This window comes from Mastacembelus armatus, chromosome 22 (genome assembly GCF_900324485.2).
Source record: "Mastacembelus armatus chromosome 22, fMasArm1.2, whole genome shotgun sequence".
Taxonomy (NCBI): Eukaryota; Metazoa; Chordata; class Actinopteri; order Synbranchiformes; family Mastacembelidae; genus Mastacembelus; species Mastacembelus armatus.
The window spans coordinates 13,647,058-13,666,840 of record NC_046654.1 but is presented as its reverse complement, the minus strand read 5'-3'; the positions used below and the strand labels follow the sequence as shown (position 1 = coordinate 13,666,840).

Sequence of the window (19,783 nt, the reverse complement as noted above, 5' to 3'; positions counted from 1 at the left end):
CAAAACTATTTACTTAAGAAGAGGGAGTTTTTTCCACTATGTGGAAGATGTTACCTAAGAGGATCCTGAAAATGGTGTGAGCTGTCTGTCTGTTTCTGGAGAACTGTCTGTTCATGTTCCTCCAGGGTGTGGGTCAAAGGACAGGCAAAGGCAGAGAGAGGGTGAGGATGAGTAGAAAAAATGGCACTTCAAAATGTGAAGGTGAATGCTTTAGGGTGGCCTGATGGATTACAAGGTCATCCTGTAAAGGAGAGGTCATATGTTCAGTCCCTGAAGCAGCCATTGTGCCCATCCCTAAAATAGCAAATGACTTGCATGACATTGCAGATGTTTTCACATGTGCCAGAGGGACTGCAATGTAGCGCAGCACCGGGTAAAACTATAGCACCTTGGGTTAATTTCCTCTTTAACTGGTGCAGGTGGGAAGGTTTAGGAAGTGCCAGGCTCTTTTAGAGGTACTGGCAGACTTTTTAATCCAGCAGTCTAAAGGTCCTTTGAGGTAAAAGGCCAGAGACAGGCAACCTTGGTGCACAGACACTGAAAGCTTCATATTTGTGGCTCCAATCTATGTCTTAGTGAACCAAAATTAATAAAGTACAGGAAGTTTGAAGTGGGGTGCCAGTGCTGAGATGGTAATTTGAAGGAATTATATATTTCCTGCCATGATTTTAGAGGAAGTTTACAGAATAAGCATGACTGAGTAATACAGGACTTCCTTGGTTCTCTTAAGATCTTTATTCAAAATAAAAACACTTATAACTACTATACTCCATTACGAAGGTTGTGCATATTGCTATATAATGGCCTAATGGAGTGAGGAATCTAACAACCACATAAAATCATTAGTTCAATTAATTTTCAAAGCATGAGATGGGAGTGATTCCTGTACATTCTCCCTGCCCCCTGGCACTGCTGTTTTTTTTTGTTTTTTTTTTTCAAAAGTACAGTCATTTATATTTTCAAGCTTTAGACGTGTTTGGCTGCAGATGTGAAGGTTATGTCAGCACATGCCCTGCAGGAATTCTTTTTGATGATCTTGAGTTGTGTCATGTGTGGTTTTCCAGGGAGGTAGGTGAGGCTTTAATGTGAATTTGTGATCTGCCTTGTCCAAGGTCTTAGTTTGGGAGTCGTTTTCTGCAGTTCAGGGGTTGTGAAAGAAACTTGAGATGTAGCAGGATGTATACATACTGCTTGTGTCACTAACATTTTGCAAAGAGATAAATTGTAAGAAAACCAGAGCTTTTGCTGCAATTGTGGGCTGTGTGCTTGGTGTATGTGTACTCTGCCTCTTGGAGTGGCCTCTTCTCTGTGGCATGTGGACATTTGGAGTGCTCTCTTTGCCTGTTTGCTCAACTATGGCAAAACAGAAAAAAATATTTGGAGAGAAAATTGATTCTGATTCGTTGTTTCTCAAAACAATACTTCAAAAAGGAGAAAACAGGTGGATGACTAAAGCCGTGATATCCCTGAATTTTATTCGAAAATAAAAATGTGTTTTTTTTAAATCCCAGTTTGACTCAAAAAACAAGTGACAATGTTTCACTTTGCTTCCTGGACTGAACGAAGAAACGACAAATCAGAATTAACCTACTCTTTTTTTTTTGGCAGTGTTGAGTGACTGTACAGACAGAGCTGAACACGCACAGAGACAAGATGTTGAGAAAGCGTGAGAGTGAGACTTTGAGAGATCTGAGCCACAGAGTTTACTAATGGGAATAGAATATAATTTTAGCTGGATATAATTTCTCTATAAAATATAATTTGTGTGCAAGAAGAAAACATTTTTATGTGCTCAAAATGGCCAGCTGTGTGCTCAGGAATATGGCACAAACAAAACGGCATACTTCTCTACGACTGCTCTGCAAGCACTGATGAAAAAGTGAGCCAGTGCATGAAAAAGTCATTATATTGTGACCCTTTTTGTTCTGGGTTTACACACAACCAGAAAAGTCAATCCAGTTCACTCTTTTCTCTTTGCTTGGCAAGGAAAAATCTTTTGCTGGAATGATCTGGGCATTTATAAGTGTCCCAACATTGTTTTCATGGTCCTCCAAATTCTGGATTTCTTCTTCTCAGGGTACAAATTTCTGTGGCTGGCAGACATGGCGGCTGCTTTTACTTTTGTTTCAGATCAGTTTCCAATCTTTCTGTAATAAACTGATGCTGAGGAGAAATCATGGTGCCTGCCATTTCTGCAGCATGGTTCCAAATGGTCCTGCATAGCACTAGTGGTAACTTCAGTTGTATCTCATTGCAATAGGCTTTTTTAAAAAAAAAAAAAAAAAACCTCATTTGGTGAGGTTTGCTGAATGAAATTTGCTGGAGAGACCACCCAGCTGCTCTGCTCTGCTCCTCAATGAGGAGTGTGTGTAGGAGGTTCTGGCAGGCAGCCTATCCTCCTACAGCCTCATCTATATGACAGCCAGACTTGAGGGTGGAAAATCCTTCTGACCTTGGGTATCCCTGTCCGCCAAGCATGTGCTGTCTGCTCATCAAGAAACACCACCACAAATTCCCTCCACTCTTTTTTTTTTTCATGCCTGTCTCCTTTAGTGATGATGTCTCAGGAAAAGTGAGTGAAGAGTGAAGGAGTGGATGGGAGAACGCAACATCTGCAATTGTAGAAAATACACTTTTTTGGATCCGGTGTCTTCTGTTTGGAAAGTAAAAACACTGCTGGTAGAGGCACCAAGAATGTAAAATTAGTTTTGCAGAGATTTTTCCAGCAATCTCTGATTTTTAAAAGAGAAAATCCGGTTGTTCAATCAGAGAATGAGGGAGTTCATTTTGTGTCTTGCTCACTTCCTTAAACCTCCATATGTACTGTATGCATTAGAAGTCAGCACTGCCTGGATAAAGCCTTCACTGGGCTGGAGCACTGTGAAGTAACTTAGTGTTAACACCATCATCTGAGGATAATTTTTATGTATCTCACTGAAATAAATGAGACAAAATACCGAGACATGTGTTTAAGTAAACAAATGTTAATCTACACTTCTACATCCATACCCACTGCGTACAGTCTGTTGTAGTACATTCACCTCAAGATGTTTCTCAAGATGTTCCTTTTCTTTTTTCTGCAGAGCTTGGTTCACCCAGAGACTTGGTGACCAAAGATGTCACTGACACCAGCTTTGTTGCGTCTTGGACTGCGGCCCCGGGTAATGTTCGTCTGTACCGGATCAGGTGGAAGTCTCTGTTCAGTGAAGAGACTGGGGAAAAGACAATACCAGGTGACACCACGACCACAGTCCTGGAGGGTCTCACCCCAGAGACACGTTACCAGGTCTCTGTGTTTGCTGGCTATGGACATGGCGAGGGCCAGCCACTGGTTGGAGAGGAAACCACAGATGGTAAGTTACTTTAGTTCCTTAATCGTATTCCCTTATTTATTACCTCTCTTCTTGTATGCATGTATGTCATTTTTCTGAACAGAGGTGATGCTATGTCCAGCACAACTGCATCCACTTTTCATGGGACAGCGGCCTATTCCTTATTAGGCTACAGTCCTGCTTGGATAAGAAAAGCACTTTGGACAGAAACTCACACTATTTCGGAAGGGATTTGTCCACCAGTTAGTGAAATGGAATGTGCTCAAGGAAAAATATTTCCAACCATCATTAGTGTTTATTGATTCTGGCAAGCATGAAGGGTGGCTTACGCACAAAACACAGCCATGAGAAAGCTTTGTAGACTTAAATATTCACTTCATCATTCCTTCTTTTACTGTGCAGACAATATCTGTTGCTCGCTTTTTCTGCACAAATCACAAGCCTTGTTGGGCTCAGCCACACATGGCAAACTTGGATGTGCTGCTTTTTTCCCTTAATAAAAATTCTCCATCTGAAGTAAAGCGTTCTCAGTATTTTCCTCAGCTTGTTCTGAAACCTCTGACGATTCACACTTGCCCTTCCTGCCTTCTTATTTTCCATATAAGAAAGCTGTCTTAGTCTATGGACAGTTCATGGAAAAATGAGAGACATGCATTTACTAAAATTCACAAGATGTTAAACCTAGCTCCCAAACCCATCAACTAAACATGATCAATCATGTAAATTTGGGCTTGTTTAATGTATATCCTCCTGAGAACCAAGGAAAATAAGTGTTTTCCAATTTCTTGTTTTTTGTTTTCCTATCTATTTTTGGTTAAAAAAACATGTTACAATTTAGACTTTTTTAAATTTATTTTTATTTTTAATTTTATAGCATGTCCACTGTAGTGGACCATAGGACCATTTGGATGTGAACAAACTGTCCACTACAAAGGACACAAGTCAGTGGGCTGGGTCTCAGGAGGATATCTTTGAAAATTAGAAATATTTGGGTGAGGCTTTATTCACACCTATGTGGAAAATGAGCACAAAAGACTGTGAGGTGGCCAAGCATGTTACTGTTTAGTTTACTTAACAGCAGGAAAGCCATACTGTTTATATTTCCAAAAGTATATTGGAAACATAGGTGGCTAAGTACAAATTTAGCACAGGTTCCCATCAGAATAGGACCAAAAGTCTGCATTTTGCCTCACAACATCTATTCATCATCTATTCATTTTAACTGCTGCTCTTTTTGCTGTCCTTAAAGTCTCAGCTGCTGCCAGAGCTATTGTAGTCTCAGATGAAACGGAGAAAAGCATGAAGGTGACATGGCAACCAGCGCCTGGACCAGTGGTAAACTACCGTGTTACCTACAAACCCCAGACAGGAGGGCGCCAGCTAGCAGCCAAGGTGCCCGGTGACAGTTACGCCACTGTGCTGAGACGCCTTACTCCCCTCACTACTTACGACATCACTGTTGTGCCTGTCTACCGCACTGGAGAAGGCAAATTGAGGCAAGGCGTGGGAACAACATGTACGTTGATCAGTCATTCACCACACCACAAATGCTGCTGTATCTGCTAAATTTAGGAAAAGACACCTCATGACCATCTCATTCTTAATGACAACAGCAATATTAAAATAAATATATGTTTTTGTATAGAGTTGAGAGTTAGCTTTTATGCAACTATGCACCACCATCCCATTTAATCAGTCTATACATTTCTCTCCTCTCCAGTGACACCTTACAAAGGTCCTAGAAACCTCCAAACTTCAGAACCTACCAGGACCAGCTTCCGTGTAACCTGGGACCATGCTCCTGGTGATGTTAAGGGCTACAAAGTCACTTTCCACCCTGTAGGGGAAGACATTGACCTGGGAGAGCTTCAGGTTGGCCCCTATGACAATACTGTGGTGCTAGAGGAGCTCAGGTGTGTCTTCAGGCTGATTTCTCATTTTTATTCTTTTGGGTCTTGACATTACAATGTCCTAACTTTGAAGAATATTCCCCATTATATCATGTACATACAACTTTTTTTTGGTCTACAGAGCTGGGACCAAATACACAGTGAATGTGTTTGGTATGTTTGATGGAGGAGAGAGTATGCCATTGGCTGGAGAGGAGAAAACAACTCTTTCTGATGCACCTGAGCCCCCGCCTTTTGTGACACCAGGTAAAGCTACATAATACAAGACCCACATATGTATATATAAGACAAAATAGCAGAAGAATGATGTTGTATACTATAGATAATTAGGACATAAACAGCTGAAAAGGCTTTAGCCTTTCGCTTACTGTACCTGTCATCACCTTCAAGGGAATGTCTCCAGTATGTTATGTCTCTGTCATTGTAAACTGTATCTCATTATACATTTTGAAAGGAAAAGGAAAAAAGCCTAAGCCCCATAAAAGCTGAAGTATTTCTTTAAGTGCTTTTCCTCAAAGTCTCACGAAACAAATCAGCACAGTTCCATCTGTCTGCCCCTTTCTTCCTTTCTTCATGGTGTCACTTTGGGTTTCCGCATTTTATTTCTAGTACAAGTCCAGCCAGTTTACATTCAAGGCAGTATGTGTATAATCTGTTGATAGTTATAAAATGTTTTACTACTTCATGAGTCAGAGCGAAGCAAGCAGTGCGTATATGAAAAGAGGAAAATTGTGTTTGCTAGAAGGAACTAGAAAGGTCAGCTTGACCGCTCAGCTGCAAGTCTAGTCCTAGAAGTGAGGACAAGACAAGGACAAGAAGATTCAGCTTGCAGCTTCAAAAGTGAACGTAGAAGAGCTGAGACAACCCCACTTAGCCAGACAACCGTTAGTCCTGAACAAACCGACAGAGTGTTAGGGCAAAGAAAGTTACAGGTTCAGTTCATTTTTGCATTTCATCCAACACAACTGTTTTAACATGTTTCAGATATCCAGTACTTCTTAATTTTTCGTAACGGAGTGATTTGCTGGTGATACTGTGTGTACCTCTGCAGCCTCCGTCTGTATTCACCTTGTTGCTGTCAATGTAGGCTAATAGCTGGCTGTCTGTTGTGTGGGTTGGGTTGGGGTTTTCCGTGTGAGCAAACCGATGTGTAAATCAAAAATATATAACCTGTTTTTAGTTGCAGACAGTGGCAGTTAGTACTGCACATCTGCAGCATTCTTTTAGGTGCCAAGGATCCGATACCTTCCTTGTCTTCACACAGCTGTTTGGAAAACAGGATCTGAAAACTACTGTGTTGCTCTGGAAGGCACAGTAATTTCACCAGTGGAGGCCTTTGATATGTCATGGGCCATTAAAGCTGTTTTCACCTGACTTGGATCCAAAAAGAACAACTGAGTGGAAAAGCTGCCTCAAAGCGAAACAACGCAAGAAGATAATAATTATAACTTCTGGGAAATCGAAGTTCTTTGATAAAAAAATAAATAAATAATCGGAAGAAAAGTAAAGAATGCTTTGCTGCTGGAGATGTTTGTTTAGCATCCTGGAAATTGTTTTTGTTTCCTTTTCTAAAGCTAAATTTTTTGTCATAAACTTTTCTTTCCTTCTTTCCTTTTACTCCTGTGTTTCTTCAACAACCTTTACATCATTATAATGAATTGCATTCACTATTTTGTAGAAATAACAGAAGTACTTTTCATTTGAAGTATATGACACAATGACATCTGCCCTCTCAGATGTGGTGTGTAGGACCACTGCACAAGCTGATATTGTGCTGCTGGTTGACGGCTCTTGGAGCATTGGACGTCTCAACTTCAAGACCATTCGTGCCTTCATCACTCGTATGGTGGCAGTCTTTGACATTGGCCCTGAAAGAGTCCAAATTGGTGGGTCTACAGGAAATCTGGTTATTACTAATAATAGCACAATGATCTTTCTGAGTTGTTCTAATGTGTGGTATCTTCAGGTCTTGCTCAGTACAGTGGAGACCCCAAGACTGAATGGCATTTGGATACTCATAAAACCCGTGAATCACTCTTGGAAGCTGTGGCTAACCTGCCCTACAAAGGAGGAAACACCATGACTGGTACATCAATCTGTTCCTTTGTTTTGCTTCTTCTTTGGTGGAAAATTGTAGATCGGGTGACTAAAATTTTACCAGTTTATCCGTTTATGTTTGTCTTTGATTCAGCATGAAATCAGGATTATAAATGCAGTTTGATGTCTTCATTGCAGGTCTGGCTTTGAACTACATCCTCCAGAATAATTTCAAAGATAATGTTGGGATGCGACCCAATTCTCGAAAGATTGGGGTTTTGATCACTGACGGGAAATCCCAGGATGAGGTCACTGTAAATTCTCAGAACTTGCGTGATCAGGGCATTGAGCTTTATGCCATTGGTAAGCAAAGATCACACCCTGTATAAAGTAAAACTGCTGAATTACACGTGATTTATGACTTGACCTTTGTTTTCTTTAGGTGTGAAGAATGCTGATGAGAATGAGCTGAGGTCCATTGCTTCTGACCCCGATGAGATACACATGTACAATGTGGCTGACTTCTACTTCCTGCTGGACATTGTAGACAATCTTACTGACAACCTCTGTAATAGTGTCAAGGGACCAGGTATGAGTATGAGTTTACATCAGTGTCTGAGTGATCCAAGTGAACAAAACTGATCTGTAAGGATAGCTGTCTTTTAATAATAACTACATACTGCATAGTCCATACACTACATACTGCTACTATCTCAGACACCTGACAAACTGTATTAACACAATGTAGAACATCACAGACCTCTCTAATCACCAATAATTAATGCTAAACCAGTGATTGCAAAGATTAGGCATACTTTTGCATAGCATCTTATGTTCACAGTGATGGTTCACATCGAACTTTATATGCTTATGTAGGAGGAGCGCCCGGATCGCCGACCAACCTGGTGACATCGGAAGTAACTCACAGCTCCTTCCGAGCCACCTGGACAGCCCCTGACGGCCCAGTGGAAAAGTATCGTGTGGAGTACTTCACTGTGTCAGGACGCCCTCAACAGGTATACTTGCCCTAAAACACTAAAAACTATCTCGATTGTCGCAGTCATACACAAAATTGTAGCTCAGCTCTCTGTGGGGGTTTTGAGTGGATGATGGTTTAATTGTGTTCTGGCCTCCTGTTTGTGATACTAATGAAAAACTCTACTCAAAGGTTCTATTTCCAACCTCTAGTTTGTTTTGGCCTCTTGCAATTTGAGTGTCTAATTACATAAATGATCTGACAGAGGGCCAGGAAACAAAAACACACAATTCTCAGTTTAGAGCTTTAGTAAGTAAACATTGACTTAATTGTTGATAGCTCTGTTAGCCAGCAGTGTGCTGGCTCCATGAAGTGTGGAATAGATGATCTTGTCAAGTCTAAATCTAATAACACATAGGAGATGTTTGCTTTTGTTCAGCTTTCACAGTTTTGTTTAATAGTGAACACAGTGGGTGAGGTTTTATTATTGTTTGTGGATATGGAGAGTTATGTCAGCAAAATCTGTCAGAGGATTTCCTGGATTTTAATTATCTTTTTCAAACGTTGTTTTAGTACTAAACAAAAAAATACAAAAACTCATTTCTCTTACACTTGCCGATCTACCATGTGAGACTGCAACAAATACATTCCCACATTTATACATAATGACAGAATCACTAGAATTCGGATAAAGTATCTGGACACATTCTAACGTCAATGAATGTTTTACTTATGAATCAATGTTTGTACCAAAGACATTAGAGAAATAATCAAGAGTCTTACAGCTTAGCACTTTAGCTGGGTTCTGTGCCATAACTATTCTCTCTGTTATTAGGTGTTTGTGGATGGTACTGAGACCACAGTGGTCCTCCAGAAACTCAACCCTCTGACAGAGTACCTGGTCAACGTCTACTCCGTGGTGGGAGAGGAGAGCAGTGAGCCACTGCGAGGAACTGAGACCACATGTATGTCTTTGGGGTTTAACAAAAATTGGCTGAATGGTGTCTGATAACTGTTTTTAGATGTGACAATATTATGCTGAACTTGCTTAAAGAGACATATTCTCAATCAATTCGACTTTTCTGCTATGGGAAACTCACTATAAATGGGAGTGTTTAAGTACATAAGTTTAAATTTCAGCAGCTTCTTGAGCACACCAACTTCTGCCCTTTAGAATAGCAAAGTCCCTTTGAGTCAGCCACCATTACTGAATCTCTGTTACTCAGTTGCATAACATGTGGTTACTGCCCCCGGTGACTTCAGTTCCTGTGTGGTCTCCATTAATCAAACATTAAAAGGTAACCAGGATGATGTTGTCAAATCTCAGAAGCGTTGAAGCACTAATAAAACTACCATTCCTGGCATTTCTCAGCATGTCTCTGCCCTTTTATGGATTATCTTTACTTTTGTCTGTGTTAAAAGTTATATATGTATATATTTGTCTTGTTTATAAAATCATATGGGAGTACAAAAACACAGCAATAGTAAATTAGAAGCAAATTCAGGGTAATTTAAACAATTACCCTGAGGTTCAAGTGCAAAACTGACTCAAGATGCGGTTAATTGCTGTTTTATTGGTGATTTCTAGAACAGCAGAGATTAAATAGGATTAATAGTATCTATAAAAGCACATATAAAACAGCCCTCATTGTTGAGTTTACATAGTGTGAATGACATACAAAATAACCCAGAGAAACTCTAAAACAAACTGAGAAAAAATGGACATTTCTATGCAAATTTACTAATTGTTTACTTTCAACATCATTTCCTGTTTATCCAGTGCCGCTGACTGCCGTTAGGAAGATGGATATTTATGACGAGCAGACCACCACAATGCGGGTGAGATGGGAAGATGTGGAGGGAGCTACTGGATACATGCTGCTCTACAGCGCCATCAATAGTACACAGCCCAGCGCTGAGGAGGAGGTAAGAGCAATTCACAGAACAGTAAGTCCACAGTGTGACTGAATCAAAGGGCACACAGCCAATCCGCTTTGGATATGACAGATTTGTCAAGGACAAATTTAGCACGCATGCTAAATTTGCATGCTAAACATATGTTTGGGTGGACTAAAATGCATTTAGAGGTGACCAAACACGTCAACCTATGGTCAGCAGTTTTTGACAAAATGCACGTCACGCTCTCAAATAGCATTTTACAAAGCGACCAGTGTTTGCCTCACCATTCAGCAAACAAGGCAAAAGACAAAACACAGAGGAACATTGTTAGTCAGTGTAGAGGTGGGTGAACCATGAGCTCACACTGGCAAGGGAACATCACCGTTTTTCACGAGGTGTCAAACCCAGTGGGTTTAAATCACATTCAGGAGATATGCCACAAAAGAACATTCCTCCCAATGTTGTTATCCAAATGTCTCTATCTGTGTCACTGAGAACTCCCTGTCATCCACTTCCCATCTGAACTTCTGTTGTTTGTTTGGTCTGGTTATGCTGCAGCTCAGGGTGGGAGGTGATACAACGGATGTCCAGCTGGTGAAGTTATTCCCCAACACAGCCTACACACTGTCCCTCTTCGCTCTGTATGGAGAATCGGCTAGTGAACCACTGACCAAGAAGGGAGTCACCTGTATGTAGTTACTGATTCTTTTGTTTTATTCAGGCAGTTTCCAGCTGTTAGGTTTTATGTGTTGTCTTCATTTATGCTTAAATATCATCTTATCCTGAAAATAACACTGGCCTTCTGTCTTCTATTCAGTGCCCCTGCCACCTGCAGGCAAGCTGAATGTTCGTGATGTCACCCACAGCACCATGAGGCTTTTCTGGGATGCTGCACCTGGTCCTGTTCGCAAGTACCACATCACCTACAAGCCTGAGGATGGGGATGCTAAAGACGTATGTTTACTTCCAATCCTGTTTAGCGTTTCTTTCTTCTCATCCGTGAAACACACGTAAACAGGATGTTAGTAGCTCATGATTTTTCAAGGCTTATTCCTTTTGCTGGTTCCTCATATCTGCAATAACATTTTTCTCTGTTTCAGCCATTGGGTTTGATCGTGACCTTTTTATATTTTTGTTCTGATTCCTCTAAATATTGGCTTAAACCACATAATGGAGACTGCAGCTGGTTGGGTGGACATCAGTGAATGTTTTGGAGTCCAGTAAAAAGATTATGAAACAATCAGAACATACTGGGCTTACAGAGGACAAAGGGTGGTTGTGGTGGTGGGGGTTGGACAAATACTTTATGGTTGCATATCTTCTTTTGGGAGTTCTTGAGCTACAGCAGCAAACTCGGTAGTCTGCCTATTGCTACTTCCAACCCATCTTAATAGGTGCATATTGCTTTGAGTGAGTCCCTGGAAACTCACACAAAGAATGGAACGAAGGTTTTGCAAGACTTGGCAACATTTAGCTGCAGGGGAAAACATCAGAAGGTCCTTTTAGTTTCAGATATTCTTCATATAGGTCTATATATTCAGACTCTAGATTCAGCATAGTAATATTTAACAAGCATGTGTGTTCTGCAGCTGGAAGTGGGAGGAAGTGTAACCACCAAACAATTGGAAAACCTGATCTCTCAGACTGAGTATGCCCTGACTGTTACTCCAATCTACGATGCGGGACCTGGACAGGCAATGGTCGGAAATGCCATCACTGGTAAGAATGAAAATCCGGCACTGATCCCATTTGCCTACTTCTTACTGGAATAGAGATCACAAATAACTTCCCTTGCTGTACACTGTAGATGTGGTTCCTGCCCCAAAGAACCTCAGATTCTCAGAAGTTACCCAGACCAGCTTCAGGGCCACCTGGCAGCATGGAGCCCCTGATGTCGCTTTATATCGCATTGGCTGGACTAAGAAGGGAGAGACCAACTTCCAATATGTAAGAGAGAAACAGCTGTCTGGGATGTTTACATTTCTAATAAATCATCTAGGTATTTCTTGATGAGTCCCACAGAAAGGACTTTGGCAGGGCTTTGGAAAAGACCTCAAGTGGATGCAGTCAGAACATCTAAAAAACAGACTTTTGCACCAATCCTATTATAATTGGATCTCGTGTTCCTTATCTGTGGTTTGTATTGGCTAAAATTTTAGTCACGCAATTTCCCACATGCTGTGTTTTCTTCATCAGGCCATTCTGAACAATGATGAGACAACCCACGTCCTGGAGAACTTGGAGCCAGACACACCGTATGATGTGTCTGTAACTGCAATCTACCCAGATGAATCAGAGAGCGAGGACTTGTTGGGCACTGAGAGAACATGTAAGATACACTCCAGCAGCTCTGTGATGACAACTGCACACTCACTGCTGTTTTGATTTGGTTGCTTCACAGAATCTGTGTTGGATTTTGCCCAAAGGCTAGAGCAGTGATTGACCTTTTGTTTTTACCTCTTTGAAATTTGCTTAGCGAAATATTGTATGAAGGGTTACGCCCATTATACCTTTCTATTTCTGCCTCTATAGTGTCCAAGCAAGTTGTTCCTGCAAGTAAGTATATTTGTGGTAAAGCAAGAGGATGCTTTTTCTTTCAAGCGGTGACAGCATGTCTTATTGTTTCAATCAGTCATCAGTACTGCCGTTCATCGGACAGTAATCGTTTCATCATCAAACAAGACCCTTAACTCATCCAGTGGTGTTGCAGCTGGTTTTAGTATGTGTTTGTCTGTCCTTGTCTGCATTTGTCTCATTGTCCATGCCATTCATCCCCAAGCTTGTTCATGATTATATTCTTAATCATTTAAGAAAACACAAAAAGGCTGATGATAGATTTAGACCATGCATGCCGTTGAAAACAAGGAGCTGAATCCTTGTTTTTGAAACCCATTCTATCATCCATCATCTATTCATTCATCCATCCATCTATTCATCAAATTCATCCATGCATTTATTAGTCCATCCATTATCATCTTGCCATCAATCCATTGCTGATTTCAAGAGAATCCATCCCTGCTACAGAAAAGGCAAATCCCAGAGGATTGTCCTTTCTTCTTTAAAGCTGCAGTCCTTGTTACAAATCAGTGCCAGACATTCTTTCTGTTGCCATAAAGTTAGTAAAGATATGCTGAAGTAAACTAGCTGACATTTTGCAGAGAAATTATGTCATTAAAGGCCAAGATTGACAGATGCTGACTAATGTATCAAGGACAGTGTCTTTAAAAGACATTTTTGCGGAAATCTGTGGGAAAACTGCTCTTGCTTCATACAACAGATTGTGAAATGCGAGCGTGTATGTGTTTTCAGCACCGAACGCACCTCCTTCCGACTTGGTTGTGTTCAATGAAACCACCACCACTCTAAATGCCAGGTGGAATCCAGCTGGAGGGCGAGTCCAAAACTACAAGATCACTTATGTCCCAACATCTGGAGGCAGGAGCCAGACTGTAAGTAACATAACCAAAACATATAGAGTTCTTGTTTAAAAAAAAAAACAAAAAAAAAACAACTGCTAACACAAGTAACAAGGTAAACATTATCTATAAAAAGGATTTCAGATAGTTAGAAAGACAGTACAAATGAAAAGAAAAAAAGACTATTGCAGCACAGGACTACAGTGTATGTGAAAATACTATTAAACATTTATTCAGGATGAAAATGTGAATCAGTTTCCTGCAGAAGTAATGGTTACATATTTGCATATGTGCATAACACTTGTTAGATATTATTAGTAGTACTACATTTTAAAATGTATTCTAAACTGGTCTTCAGTCTGTCATTACTCAGCCAGAGAAACTGTGGTACCTCAGCCAGTGAATTTGTTTCTTTCTCCAAAGTTGCTTTGCCTCTGAGCAATAATGGTGTATCTAAACATCTCCCAATGGCATTACATTATTTCAGTTTATTTTGACTCTGACCTTTTAATCTGTTGTTTGGATTCGTCCATTAATATATACAAAAACCTTCCTAGTTTTGCCTCAGTATTTCCTGACACTGCAGACTGTTTCCCCCGGTCACATATTTTTGGCTGCCTTACCGAATGTGCAAAGGTTTTTCTGGATTACAGTCGACTTTTTTGGTTTCAATTTGCTGTCAGACATTTCTCACTGCTTCCACAAGCAAGACTTAAAAGTGACGGAAGAGTGCTAAATGGTGCCTGTGGACACACTTATACACAAGATTGGAGACTGATGTGAAACAACTCCTTAAATCAGCATTAAATATTCCAAGCAACTTTGGTGAAAATATTTCATCCTTGCTGCTTGGCCTCTGTGAACTTGCTTGAGAAATATAAAATTGAAATGCTGTAAAAGTTAATTTAACACATCTGACTGGTATTTCAAGCAAAGTTGTGGTGAGAGAGTGAAGTGATACCTAAGCACATATCTACACTGTGCTTGTAGGCTTTCTTGACAAATAGCAGCTGTGTTCACAAACCTATTAGTTCACAGTTTTCCCAAATAGCATCCAACATTTGCTATCCAGACATTTTGTACAAAATTCATCTTAAACTCAGCTGGTGTTACACAGATTATTTGTTGACCAATTATCTTCGTCCTTACACAAGATAGAATATTTTCCTTTTTACTATCTGATGAATTGTAGCTGCGCTGATTGTCTGAGTGATATCGTGCTAAAAAGTTGAAGGAAAACTGGACGCTGACAGGCTAAAGCCAGCCAAGCCAGGATTTCAACACGTATTGCTAGCCCAAGGAGTTATTTTGTCTGGGACAACAGGTCTGTTTTTGGAAATCTCTAAAACACATTTTGCACCTGAGAAAAAGAAAAGTACTGTTATGCCAAGTGAAATTATATATGAATTATCATATATTGTACAACTTCTGATGCAAACATACATACAAAGCTCTCTTTGAATTATGTCTAAATTCACATTTTTCTTATAGTTTAACCCAATAGATACAGATACAGATACAGATATAGATTTATGTCTGTGCTCTGCATTAACAATCTGCAAAAACATCGTTATAAAAAATAACTATGGAACTCATAGTGGGTTCTTATTCTTGTAGAGGACTTTTTCTACACTCAAGTGCACTCAAAGTGTTCTTTTTTTTTCAATTTTTCACCTTTCATCTGAGAAGCCTCTTCAGTTGTGACAGACTGGTTGGGAATCCCAGGACTTTAACCTCTTTGGAGTCATTAACATTTGAGGGTGGTTGAGGTCAGATGTGGGTCATTATTCCACCTGGCCATTATGTAAGCCATCACAGAGTCACTTACAATAAACCCTCAAGGTGGTAACAACCCCACAGAGGTTAAATGCCTGGCACACCCCACCATTTAATTACAACTAAAGAGGCCTCTTGGATAAGACATCTTCAAGAACCTCCAGCAAGTCCAGCTGCCATCTAATAACACTTAACTTTTATTCTTCCCTAACTAGACCCAGGTTGGGGGGAAAAAGACTAATGTCTTGCTTACCAAGCTGACCCCTGACACTGAATACTCCATCAGCGTTGTGGCTGTCTACCCCAGAGGAGTCGGTAGTGACCTTACCGGCCTCGGAAAAACCAGTAAGCTGTGTTAAACCTAGGGTACTCCCTAAGTTTACTGTATTGATAATAAATGGCTACAGATAATATGATGTAATGTGGTATTAAGTAGTGCACTCAGGGAGCATTAGCACTTATAGATGTTTAAGTACTAAAAACTAAAAACTATAATAATGTTACTATTGTTATATTTGTGCAGTAGTAAGTGAATTGTGCCTTCTTCCTTCCACAGAGCCTTTGAGTGGTGTTAGAAACCTGAGAGTTACAGATCCCACTACCAGTACCTTGAACGTCCAATGGGAACCTGCTGAGGGAAGCGTGCGTCAATATAGGGTCTTTTATGTCCCTGCAGCTGGAGGAGAAGAAGAGATGGTAAGGCGGAAAATATCTGTACACCACAGATGTGAAATGTTCAGCCATACCTCCTAGCACAAACTCATCTATCCCTTGTTGTATTTGTATCTAGGTGCAGGTTTCAGGAAGCACCTACAACACTGTGCTGAAGAACCTGCTGTCTGATACTGTCTACACTGTAACTGTGGTTCCTGTCTACTCAGCTGGAGAGGGACAACGCATGTCTGAGAATGGCAAAACATGTAAGCCATGCTTGAATGTAATCAGTGGACTGGGGAAACAATGGTGATCTGTTCAGGCGTTGGTTTAGAAGCAGTAGTTTTAGTAGTCTTAGGACAGCAGTGTTCAGCTTTCAGCAAAACCCGGGTAGATTGGAAAGTGGACTTCTGGCAATGACATGATGTATGACAGCAGTGGGATATCCATTCATGTCTGTCCAGAATGAACTTACTGCCCTTAGCTAGTGGCTTGTAATTGCTCATGTCAGAAACCTTTAATATGGCAGTATGTCATATGGGATTTATTTCATAAAATTATCTAAGGCCAAACTCATCACATGCCAGTCATTGACTGAAATGTGAATTGTTACATAGTGAATTCACCCCTTAGATGTAAAATGTAAGATGAAACATAACATGAATAGACAGTATTAGGAGCAGTCAGCATAGTTTGGGCTTCTTCAAAGACCTGACTTTCTTCCACAGTTTCAAACCACCAACCTCTACTGGGAATGAGTCAGCATTTTGTGGGGTGATTGCATAGGAAGGAATTCCTCTGGACTGGCAGCATTATAATGGTGTCTCCTCTCTCTTTACCGTAATATTGTCCATTTATAGGTTGGAATGAAGGGTAGTGGTCAGGATAATGGTGGGTATGGGGCATGGAGGAGGGGTATATGGAGTAATTGGCTCTCCTTTGGGAAAAAGAAACAGAAGGAGAGACCGAAGTGAATGGAGAGCATTATACTGTATGTTTTATGGCTCTCAGCTCACTTGGCTAAGGTCATGCTCCATACTTGCTACTGTTACCCCTATTTTCCCTGCTGCAGCAATGGTTCTTCTTTTTCCTAGACTTGTTGACCAGATTCATACAGTACGTACAGTATACCAGATCATTCTGCCAAAAGCCTTTTTCTGAAAACCTTGTAACCCTGCTTCCTTTGTTGAATATTCTGTGATGTTTATTTAAACAGCAAAACCTCAGTTTATTCTCCGAGTTTAAGAAAGGATCCTCTCTCACTATTTGGCCTAACTTTGCTAATCAGTGGCTGTTAATTGTGCCTTTAAATTCAAAGCAGCTTTCTTGGCAAAAGTCTTTGGTCTGTGAAACTTTATAAGTACGGAAGCTTCCTCACTGTGTTTTCTCCACTGTGCTTTTTCCCTTCATTTATGGGGTTATAATGGGAAGCAGCACAAAGCCTCCAAACATCTGCTTGGGTTTTTTTATTTTTTTTAGAAGGCAAGCTTCACACTGGGCAGCACATACACCCTCTTTATCCTTTTTTATTAACCTTTATGGCGCTGACAGGAAGTGTCCTGTTGATAGTAGGCTTGTTAAACAATGTCATAAACATGTCTCTATCAGTTTCTGGGGTAGTTTTGTTCCAGTTTTATTGAAACTAACTAGTCCAATGGGACAACGAAAATATGGCAGCATCACAAGCTGAAGATTCACAAAGGTGTCATTTGGACACTGTTGGACAAATTAACAATACTAAAGATGAAATAATACTTAGGAAATGCAAAAATATATTGAAGTACAAGTGTATTTGTATGGCAGTATTATTCGTTGTACTCTTGTGTGCTCAATTGAATTTAGCCTCAGTCCATTCTTCATAGATGAGTACCTGACCTAAACATCTCTCTGTTATCTGTCTGCCTTATCTCATACTTTCCCACTATCTGTCCTCCCAATACATACAAACCACTTATGTTGTTAACTTTTAACCTCACCCTGTCATATCACCTTACTCTCTATTCAACCATGCTTTGATCGCTCTTTTTTGCTTTTTTTTTTTTTTTTTTTTTGACCCTCACCCTAACCTTTCACTCCTCTACCTCTTAACACCTGATATTTCTGACTCTGCAGTGGTGCGTAGCCCGGTCAGGAACATCCAGGTTTTCAACCCCACTACCAACACTCTGAACGTTCAATGGGAGGCTGCCACAGGCCCAGTCCAACAGTATAGGGTGGTCTATGCTCCTCTGACTGGTGCCAGACCATCTGAGTCGGTGAGTTTCCATTCACTGTGTGTGAAGAAATGTACTATACCGTGTCTTACCATACATGTATAAACGGAAAAAAACATTCAGTAGTTGTACAAAGGCATCCATGACTACCAACACCTTATTTTCTTATCACAACACAGCCAAACATTTAATGGCTCACTGTCATAACCCAAAAAAAAAAACAAAAAAAAAAAAAACAATTAGAATATATTTCTTCACTTGGACCCTAAGTGCATGGTCTGTGAAAAGTGTGGTAGATCCACGTTTATTGATAGAGTGGTACACTTTGCCTTTATCCCAGTTTTCTAGCACATTTATGACTCAAGCCTTTTCCATGAGTCGAGCCAATGCTGTGCGTCAGCGGCAATGTGGTCTTTTTCAGCCAGCACTGTCAAACTTACCACCACCTGGAGATTTGTAGCATGTGTTACCAGCTTTACCAGGGTCACCTGTAATACACTTTTTAAACTGAAAATGAACACATCAGTAAGTTATTGACCAGGAGCAATGGAGTGAACAAGTAGTTGGCTAAAGTAGACAACAAGACTATTTGCATTTAATGGGATATTAAACATGGGAAATGGATCACCTGCTCAGTAGTGGGTCTATCACAAGTCACATATGGTGTTTTCTCTCTCGTACACACCCCCTTTCCACTTAATACTCCTGTGCAGGTGTTCATCCCTCCCTGTCACTTCCATTGACTCACTCAGCAGCTATCACCAGGACAGATATCTTAAACAGCTCTGACCTTACTCTGTCCAACTAATGAGCCCACAGGCAGAGCCAGAGTGAGGAGGGCGAGGCCCCTGTGGAGTCAGCTGTCTTAACTGTCAGACTGGGTTAAACAAAGGCAGCAGCTGTCACCGCCACCAGCACACCTCCGAACATCAAAGGGATATTTGTCTGTTCCTTTCACTCAATGCTGACAGAAAGAGGCTGTTGAGTAAAAGAGAGGTGTTACAGGGAATGTTCGACAGGAGCAGCTGTTTGTGTATGTGCTCAATCCAACTGCAACTCTCCAAAAGTGTTGATTCATGACTTGGTTGGTGTCTCTGTGCAGATTGTGGTACCAGGGACTACCACCACAGCCCTGCTGCATCAGCTGCTCCCAGATACTGACTACAATGTCGGCGTGGTTGCCCTGTACAGCGACGGTGAAGGCCCCACTATCAGAGATGCTGGGAAGACATGTAAGAACCTGAGCCAGTGTATTTTGATGAGGGTGGTTGTGAAAACTGACCTAAGGACCTAAGTGCAGATATAGTGTTGTCATTTCAATGTTGCATGGCACAAAAATGACAACACCTCTGGGATATAAAGAAATTAGGAATGTACAGCACAAACACTTATTTCTTAATTTTTCAGTGCCCCGTAGTGGACCAAGGAACATGCGTGTATATGACCCCACCACCACTACTCTCTCTGTGAGCTGGGAACATGCGGATGGTCCCGTCATGCAGTATCGCATCACCTATGCCCCGACCACAGGAGATCCCATCGAGGAATATGTAAGCATGTGTATAGGTTA

At 40.8% G+C, this 19,783-nt stretch overlaps 1 protein-coding gene across 4 annotated transcripts in view; it reads left to right on the top strand.

Moving 5' to 3' along the window:
- The window catches only part of col12a1a (collagen, type XII, alpha 1a), a 53,083-nt gene that overhangs the window by 12,724 nt on the left and 20,576 nt on the right, over positions 1-19,783 (top strand). For 2 of the 4 annotated variants that reach the window (XM_026328058.1, XM_026328225.1), the window contains exons 14-37: positions 3,084-3,353; positions 4,582-4,848; positions 5,053-5,245; positions 5,364-5,488; positions 6,979-7,128; positions 7,209-7,328; positions 7,478-7,642; positions 7,722-7,868; positions 8,156-8,295; positions 9,091-9,220; positions 10,036-10,181; positions 10,713-10,842; positions 10,972-11,108; positions 11,744-11,873; positions 11,962-12,101; positions 12,351-12,483; positions 12,687-12,710; positions 13,464-13,603; positions 15,562-15,691; positions 15,903-16,042; positions 16,137-16,266; positions 18,113-18,255; positions 19,316-19,445; positions 19,621-19,763. In XM_026328058.1, coding sequence (XP_026183843.1) covers positions 3,084-3,353; positions 4,582-4,848; positions 5,053-5,245; positions 5,364-5,488; positions 6,979-7,128; positions 7,209-7,328; positions 7,478-7,642; positions 7,722-7,868; positions 8,156-8,295; positions 9,091-9,220; positions 10,036-10,181; positions 10,713-10,842; positions 10,972-11,108; positions 11,744-11,873; positions 11,962-12,101; positions 12,351-12,483; positions 12,687-12,710; positions 13,464-13,603; positions 15,562-15,691; positions 15,903-16,042; positions 16,137-16,266; positions 18,113-18,255; positions 19,316-19,445; positions 19,621-19,763 — 3,503 coding nt within the window. The remainder of the gene's footprint in view (positions 1-3,083; positions 3,354-4,581; positions 4,849-5,052; positions 5,246-5,363; positions 5,489-6,978; positions 7,129-7,208; positions 7,329-7,477; positions 7,643-7,721; positions 7,869-8,155; positions 8,296-9,090; positions 9,221-10,035; positions 10,182-10,712; positions 10,843-10,971; positions 11,109-11,743; positions 11,874-11,961; positions 12,102-12,350; positions 12,484-12,686; positions 12,711-13,463; positions 13,604-15,561; positions 15,692-15,902; positions 16,043-16,136; positions 16,267-18,112; positions 18,256-19,315; positions 19,446-19,620; positions 19,764-19,783) is intronic. The other 2 variants (XM_026328142.1, XM_026328306.1) reach the window with 2 other exon arrangements.